The following is an 8,575-nucleotide window of genomic DNA, read 5'->3' as shown; positions in this document are numbered from 1 at the left end:
TGTGTTTACAAGAAGGAAACCCATTGGCTGGCAAGCCCAGAGCCTCTCCGCAGGCAGCTATTTATGGAACAGCCCTCTGAGAGCCCTTGGCACGTATAGCGTTTCGCATGACAGGTTGGGGGCTATTTTCGGCCTGTGAATGGAGCCGCTCTGAAGTCTGGCCCTCAATGTCCCCGTCAAGGGTACAGCACCATGTCGCGCTGGGAGGATTTCGCTGCACCACTCTGTACCTGGCTCCATCCCCAGCTTAAATTGTTCCCCAGGTAGGACGCGTTCGCATGCTCTGCACGCTGGCTGTATCTCGCTGCTCTCTGACACCCGGCTCGCTTCCCCACCGCTTCGGGGGAAAAGCTGTCCCCAGGAAATGGGCCCAGGCAGCTGTGGCTTTGCAAACCCTCCGCTGCTTGAATGAGTTTATGTGGCATGGTTGCCCCTCGTCATGCCTCTGGGGAGGCGCAAGAGGCCAAATCCTCAGCTGGTGTAAACTGAAGTCAATGGAGCTGTTACCCCAGCCAAGGATCTTGGTCAAGGAGGTCCAGGCAACTTATAAAGAAGGGATAAAACGTGTGGCGCGAAAGGCATGCATTGAAAGAGCAGGTGCAATCCACAGAGGAGTCTGCACCTGAAAGGACTTTAGATCCACTGAGATCCACTCAGCAATGGGCCAGACAGTGTAAGAATCCGCCACACCCTAGATGCACAGAAATTCGTCTGTGCCCCTCTGGCTTCTGGCAGTTGCTCTATGAACTCCCCAGGGTGCCCCCTTATGCTAATGCAGACGAGATTAGAAAATCCCAAACTGGAGCTACATGGCATTTAAGATCATTTGATCCTAGCTCATCGCAGAAGGCGCTAAGGCTTACGCGTGTTAAAGCCGAGGATCGTCTCCGCTATTTAACTGCTGCCTGGCTGCCATAGGTATTAGATGTGTCTAGGAGTGATGCCCCCTGTCATGCTCCTGCATGTACAAAGGTGCCTTCGGGGAGGAGGCCCCTGCCAGGCTGATGGATAGGCCAAGATCTGTCCTCGCATCCCATTGGTTTCAACCTCAAGAGAATGGGGATGGCAGTGAAGGAACCAGAGGGGAAAGGGTTAATTGAAGATAAAAGGCTCGAGTGGCACGGTGGCCTCATCTCGGTGGGTACCTGGGTGCCCCTCCCCAGGGCCCTTGTCCTCACTGATCCCCCCCTTGCTTTGCCACTGCAGAGATGGAGAATTTCCAGTACAGCATCCAGCTGAATGACAGGGACTGGGCAGAGTTTTACTCGGCTTCTGAAGAATGCAACTTAATCCCGGCTGCCCTGGCCACGGCGGACGAGCCGGGCTTCAGTGACCTTGAGCAAGGGGACAGCGAGGCCGGCAGCCCCCGTCCAGCCAGGCTGATCACAGAGAGGGCAGGCAGCACGCCAGCTCCTGGCCCAGGACACCTCCCTCCACATTGGGTCCCCGGAGAGACCTCCCCGCCCCGGCCTATGCCTGGGCACCTGGCCCCGGATGAGGGTCTGTCGGGCAGCGAGGACCAAATGGATCTGGGCTCAGGCAGCAGGTCTCTGCATGAGAGCAACACGCCCGGATCCCCCCAGCAGACTCCGCTGATGCCCAGTGCCCAGGACAGGCAGCTGCCTTGTTTCTCAGGGGCCAGCTCTGCCAACCCAGCTAGCCATGCCACGGAGAAGCCTCTCCAGGCCCAGGACAGCCCCCGCAAGGAAGTGGGCCAGGCCACAGAACATGCAGTGGCCTTCCCATTTGCCGTACAGGGCGGAGCAGGTCTGGCCGTAGTACCCCATGGTTACCTGCCAGAAGGAGCTCCACAGAAAGGGGAATTACCAGGGGAGCATCTACAAGGCAGTCCAGAGAAGACAGAGTCTGAAAGGCCAGTTCATGCAGCGGATGTGAGCTCCCCAGCGCTGGCTGCTTCAGGGGGGATGGAGAGGCCAGTGGAGGAAAAGGCAAACTGGTCTCTCTGCTTAGAGCCTGGGCTGCCAGACCCAAACAGTGACATTTCCCAGAATCCATCTGCAGAGCCCCTGCAGCCAACGTGTTGCAGAATACCAGGGGAGAGCCGGCCTGCTGGGAAGAATCCAGGGGTGTGTTTGGGTCTAGGTCCAGCCTTGACTGCTCCGGGCTCCCCTGACGACTCTCCGGATGTCATGCAGCCCAGAGGGCCTGTACACCGGGGAGAGAGCCATGAGCACCAGGGAACGCCCACAGCCGCGGGGACACCGTCGCACGGGGCTGTGGCTCTGGAATGCTCGACTCCAGGGTTTTTAACTCCCTCTGCTCTACTGCGAGAGAGCAAAGGGGAGGGAAGAGTGGCCAACCCAGCTCTTGGGGGGCCGGAGGGTGAGGATGAAGCTCATGCCACCTGCAGCATGCTGGGGGATGAGGGGCGAGGGTTGGCACTAGGGGGTCAGGCCGTCAGCGCTCCCAGGAGCAAGGGGGTGAAAGGCCCTGCAGTGCAGCCCTTCCCAGGGGAAGTGAAGACAAGTCGTGCAAGGCCAAAGCAAGCAACTGATTTAGGGACCCATGAGAACATGTCGTTGAATCAGAGCAGCAAACCCACTCCGTCACAGAGAGAGGAGTGCGAAAGCACCACTGGGAAACCCCTGCGTTTTGGAAGCACGGTGGCATTTGGAGGGGATGCTGAAGATGGAGCCCAGGGAAGGCAGAGATCTGGGCTCCTAGGAGGGATGTTTCATCATCATTCAGCAGCTGAGGACTCTCAGGAGGGGGCCAGAACCACCCTGACCTCGCTGGAGATGGATGACTGTTTTTTCTGTGACGCCCAAGAGCAGGAGGGGGAGATGAAAACCCTGGGTGGGGTGGAGAAAACACCCATGTCTCCCTGCAAGAAGGAGCAGGAGGTGCCTGAAATGTACGGGCCTGAGATGTACGAATATTTCTTTAACGAACCTGAAGGAAGTGGGGGAGGAAGCCACAAAGACATCTTTGTGGAGCCAGACAGGATCAGCAGCTTGGAGCAAACTTCATCACCGGGCGAAAGCCAGGAGGACCTGGGGTCAAGCCCAGCTGGAGAGCCCGGCGGTGTTATCTCCATCCCCGAGGTTTATGAACATTTCTTTACGGATGGAGTAAGAGGCAGAAAGAGCTGGAGGGCGATCTTCCTGAGCATGCCTGCCTTGGAGGCAAGAAAAGCCATGGTGGCTTTGAAATCCCTCCTGCAAAAGCCAATGCACCTGGTCAGACACAATCCCCACAACCGCGGGGTCCCGGTACCACGAGGTTCCATAAAGAGGCTCCCCCTTCTCCAGCTGACACCTCATGGGAGAATCCAGCTGAAGCCAGAGGATTTAGGAATGGCCCCTGCACGAGCAGGTAAACGTTTGTTCCTGGCCCTGGCTGGTCCCTTCTCGCTGCCCCAGTGTTTAAAAACGTGGTGCTCCCTTTTAGAAACAGGCTCGCTGATTACATAGGAAACTGAAGCCATAGTGTCCTCAGGGCTACAGCCCAGAACCACTGCTGGATTCCCCAGGCCCTGAACTACCCAGTGCCTCTGCCCCAAACCCCGTCTGCAGCCTCTACGCTGCTCTGGGGCTACAGCCCAGACCCAGCACTGGGTTTTCTGTTTGCCTGTAGCTCCCAGCACGGCACTGAATTCCCCAATGCTACAAGCTACACTAGTTTCTCCAGTGCCCAGAACCAGCCCTCCACACCTTGGCACCAACACACTGAAGTTCCTGATGCTGCTGCCCAGAGATAGTGCCACTGTCCCTCTTGTTCTTTGTTCTGTGAATCATGCTAATCGCACGGTTCCATCCCCTTCATTAGCCTGTGGTCCCATTGTCAAACGTGCTGGCGGATACGCCTGCAACCCAGGAATCCCTCGGCATGGTTAAGCCATAGCTTGGTCATGCATAGTGAGACCCAAGTCATGCATTAACCATGTTCCCTCACTGCCCAATCAGCCTTGGACTTTGGCAGGGCTGTTTGGGAGCTGATCCCAAACTGCTTGAGGACGTTGCCCGTTCTCCCACCGCTAGTGCATTCCTCTGCTGAGCAATAGCAGTTGTTAGCATCTTGCAAGTCAGCTTTCCAGGGAAGGAGAACTCAGTGACATGGAGTCTGGGGATATGCTGTGTGTAACTTGCTTTTTTAATGCACATCCACCAGTCCTGGAGCAGAGGTGGTCACAAACAGTATGGAGGCAATCCCGTCAGCCCACCACCAGTGCCCAGCTCCCTGGGGGCAACCATCCCTCCAGAACTGACTCTAGTCAGAGCCCAGAGCAGAGAGAAAAGCAAACTCTCCTGGCTCCCTGTACACAAAACTGTATGCAACCCGAACTAACACCACCACAAGCATTTTTTCCAAGACTTAAAACTTGCTCGCACACTAAGAACAGGAAGGAAGACTATGTGGAAAGACTGGTGACAACTGATCTGTCCTTCTCCACACTAGTCAGGGAAACCAAGCTAGAACTCTGCTAGCAACAAGTGTGTTTCAACCCAGCTGTGGACAGGGCCCAACAGAGTGCAGAATCTGCCTTTGCTGCGTGCCAATACGCGATGGTAAATTGGGGAAGCTTGAGGCTGGATTTCTGTTTGAGGGGTCAATGGTCAGGAAAGCTGTCTATACCAAGATAGCGTGATGATTGTGCCTGTCACAGCCCAGGCACACCGGCTCGGCAATGTTGGCAGGAGAGAAAGGCAAACTGGGACCTTCCCACACTTAGCCGTGCAGAAACAGACGAGGAGAACATTAGACCCAGGGCTAATTTAATAAGCACCCGCTGGAGCCGCTAAAGGTTACTCAGGCGTTGCTTATGACTGTGAGTAGGCGAGAGAGGCTTTAGAGAGAGGCTGGGAATTGGAGGAGAGGAAATCTGACCCATTAGGACAGCCACCGTATTTATTTAAAAGTTTACACTGTGCTTAAAGCCATGGTGCCTCCCCGTTAATATTAAAAACAAACAAATACGTCTTGAGCCCTCCCCATGGGTGACTCAGCAAAGCTCTGCTCTTTATCTGCCCGGAGAAAAGACCCTTTGCCTTGGTGGTAACTAATTAATAAAACTGGCTTTAATTAAAAACCTGATCAAACAAGCAAACAAACCAACCCTCTTGCAACATGCCTCGAAGGTTGCTAACATGGGGAAGCCAACAGAGTAAGAGATCCCAAGTGGTGTCTGCCATAAGCCCTGGAGAGCAGCCCTGAGACTCCGAATGGCCATGATGGAGTGCAAGGGGAGCGGAGGCTTCTCATAGAACTAATAATCATGCTTAGTTCTCTTCCATGTTGCTTTTCATCCATGGATCTCAAAGCACTTTACAAGGATGGGTACTTCTCATTAACCCCATTGTACAGATCGGGAAACCACTGCATTGTGGGTCACCCAGCACAGCCAGGTCTCCCCTGACTCCCCACACAGGTGGTACTGCTGGACCACCCTCTTCCCAAGAGGAAAGCTTGCCTGGTGGTTAGGGTACTAGCGTGCAACTCAGGAGACCTGGGTTCAGTCCCCTGCTCTGCCACAGACTTCTTGTGTGACCTTGGGCAAGTCACTTAAGGTATGTCTACACTGCATTGTCAACCCAGGGCCTTGGGACCCAGACTCAGTGTTTCTAAGCCAACACTGCAGTGTAAAATTGCATTTGCACTTGCTGGAGCCAGGTCTCACAGTGACACTAACGCATCCATATCACACTACACAGACCTTCTGACTCAGGTGTGTACCCTGAGCTGTGTTCACCCTGCAACACAACAGGCCTGAGTCCCAGCGGGACTCAGGCTCTGCCCCCCGCCCCCAAAAGCAGCATCCTGTGCACTCCCTGAACCAAGTCAGACTGATGTGTGTGGAGAGAAGGGGGCCATGGGTTCCCACTGGCATCAGAGCCTGGGCTTAGTGTGTGGTGTAGACATACACTTAGTCTCCCTGTGCCTTAGTTCCCCGGCTGTAAAATGGGTATAATGACACTTCCTAAACTCAGAGGGGTGTTGTGAGGATAAATCCATTAAAGACTTTGAGATGCTCATATCCCCCGGTAAATGGAGCTAGATAACTTAGCTAGATAGGCCTGCTAGGTTCCCAGTTAGCACAGTGGCACGTCACTTCTCTACACAAATTAAAAGCTACTTTCAAACTCTTAAGCTTCTGCTTGGCCACAAAGTCTGAAAACCGGGTGAACTATTTAAAACTGGGTAGAATGAAAAGATTAGGGGGACGTGTCTTCCAGAAATGGACCCATGTTCTCCAAAAATTATAAGAAGAAGGGGATTGTGGCCGACCCCATAGGGAGAGGAATGCTGTACAACATTGCAAAAAGATTCTTTCTCTCTTCCTTTTGAAAAACTTAGCAGGGGCTTGGTGAAAAAGACAATGACTGTAAGGCTTAAATACACCAGAAAGACTTACGGCTGAAATGACCAATGTAACAGGAGTATTATTAGTACCGTTTGACCCTTAGCTTCAGGTTGTTCTTCCCGCAGAAAGGCCCCACCTTCCCCTAGCTCTCACGCAGGAGGACATGTGCCTCGTCTTTGTTGCCTTTGCCTCCTGGGCCGTGAAGACATCTGATCTGCAGGCTCCGGATGCATGGAAGACTGGTATGTAGGATGACCCTGCGGGAGAGGAGAAGTGCTTTCCATAAAGGGGAGGGGGAGATGCATGGGGGATTTGCAGGGGGTGGGGGGGGATTTAACTTTAGATAATGTCGGAAGGTTAACCGACAGGTTACATTCTCACGCTAGGCAGAGCGGACAGGTTGGAGCAGAATCTCTCTCCACTGTAGAAGGGCCTTTTCCTGCTTTCTGAAATGTTCTGTCCGTCCCCAACTGCTTCTAGCGTTCTCTCTCACCCAGGAAGGGCCTGATTCCTATCTCTCACTGCTTTTACTCCAGCGTAGCTGCGGCTGACTTTAATTATAGTTTGAAGCAGGAGGAGAATTCCTTTAGTTCTGATTAATCCTGTCCTGTATCCGGACAATGATAATATCACCACATCCTATCATGTCTTATTGCTTAACCTCTTCAGTGTTCCCTAAGGTGACAAAGCATGCATGGGGAAACATCTGCCTCCCAAGCTAGCCTGGGCATGCCGAGCTCCCAGGGAAATCTGGCGTTGGAAGGGATGGACACTGCTATGGTCTGCTGGCACAGAGAGGTGGAACTGGACACAAGACCCCAAAGGGTTAATTAGCTGGGAACATTTCCGCCAGGTGGTTAGAGCAGAGGGTGAGAAATCAGGAGTCCTGGGGTTCCATGCCAACCTCTGCCACTAACTCACTAGGGTTGAAATTCACCCCGTGCAGTGGGGCCAACATAACACCTGTGTCCATTGGGTGAGTCACCGCGCTGTTCTGTTCCTCAGTTTCCCCATCTGGGAAGTGGGTGTGATGATATTATCTACGTTAAAGGGGGTTTGTGAGGCTAAATTCATTCATTTTTGCAATGGGCTGTGCAATCCGGAGATGAAAAGTGCCATACTTGTGCAGAGAAATTGTTCATTAGCTGTGACAAGGAGAGACACCAGCATGAACAACCCATGGTTGCTCTGCAGCAAAAAGGCAATCATATGCAGAGATTCGTGTTCTGAAACTCTGCTCCAGAAAACTGTTTGCTCAGACTAGACCTGAAACCAGGGCTTTGGAATAATCCTACAGCTTCATTTTGGAAATGTGTTGGGGTCTTTTCCAGTGTTACTGGCAAACGTCGGCACCCTCTCTGCCATCCGGTACTTCAGACGGCAGGCCATAGAAGGACGACACGGAACCTAGACACTCCCACATGGCCCAGCCAGAGACACGTCCTGTGGGCCTGCGAGGAAGAGTCCAGGAGACAACACTCACTGCACCTTGCCCTTTGGCAATAAAATGACTGTTTGCCAATGGGTCCAGTGGAGACATGGTTCTGGAATCCAGGCTGCAGAGTCCTGGCAAGGAGCAGGGTGCGAGAAAGCAGCACCTTTGCAATGAAATCTGACATGTAATCTGTTTGTTATAGGCATTATTTGCATTTTGTTGCACGGGGTAGAATTAGGCCCAGTGCATGCTGGTTCGATTCTGCTCTCTGCCTCTGCCTCGGTCAACATAGCGACGGCGATCGGGGCGAGGGGGGAGTGAAAAATCCACACGCCTGACCGACGTAGCTATGCCAGACTAGCCCCAGTGTAACAACAGCTCAACAGAAGAATGCTTCAGTCAACATAGCTGCCATCATTCGGGGAGGTAGAGTTCTGTCAGTGTAGACTGTCTACACTACAGGGTTATGCTGACATGGCTATGCTGGTATACAGGGGGGCTGGAACACTTTGTATAGTGGGGGTGCTGAGAGCCATTGAACCAGACTCTAAACCCTGGATATAATGGAAACCACTTCAAGCCAGGGGGTGCTGCAGCACCCCACCGGCCTCTAATTCTAGCACCTATGCTGGTCTAGTCCCTGTAGTGTAGAGATTTTCTCTCTCTCCTCTAAGTTCAGCTGTTTCACTTTGCTACACCATCTCCTATGGATAGCTAGGTAGCTTAGGGTGACCAGACAGCAAGTGTGAAAAATCGGGACAGGAGGTGGGGGGTAATAGGAGCCTATATAAGAAAAAGACACAAAAATCAGGACTGTC

At 53.2% G+C, this 8,575-nt stretch overlaps 1 protein-coding gene across 1 annotated transcript; it reads left to right on the top strand.

Moving 5' to 3' along the window:
- The first annotated feature begins 1,208 nt into the window (after positions 1–1,208).
- PERM1 (PPARGC1 and ESRR induced regulator, muscle 1) lies at positions 1,209–7,949 on the top strand. Its single transcript, XM_073316826.2, has 3 exons — positions 1,209–3,336; positions 6,448–6,564; positions 7,654–7,949. The coding sequence occupies exons 1-3, from the start codon at positions 1,209–1,211 to the stop codon at positions 7,731–7,733; spliced, it is 2,325 nt and encodes a 774-aa protein (XP_073172927.2). The 3' UTR covers positions 7,734–7,949.
- Positions 7,950–8,575: the final 626 nt, after the last annotated feature.

Source organism: Lepidochelys kempii, chromosome 18, assembly GCF_965140285.1.
Source record: "Lepidochelys kempii isolate rLepKem1 chromosome 18, rLepKem1.hap1, whole genome shotgun sequence".
Classification (NCBI taxonomy): Eukaryota; Metazoa; Chordata; order Testudines; family Cheloniidae; genus Lepidochelys; species Lepidochelys kempii.
The sequence above is the reverse complement of the archived record's forward strand: the minus strand, read 5'-3'. Positions and strand labels throughout refer to the sequence as shown.

Excerpts from the sequence above, each read along its gene's own strand:
- PERM1 (XM_073316826.2), top strand. The coding sequence starts at position 1,209 with ATGGAGAATTTCCAGTACAGCATCCAGCTGAATGACAGGGACTGGGCA. Across the intron at positions 3,337-6,447 it reads AATGGCCCCTGCACGAGCAG|AAAGGCCCCACCTTCCCCTA; the intron begins GTAAACGTTTGT and ends TTCTTCCCGCAG. Across the intron at positions 6,565-7,653 it reads TCCGGATGCATGGAAGACTG|TGTTACTGGCAAACGTCGGC; the intron begins GTATGTAGGATG and ends GGTCTTTTCCAG.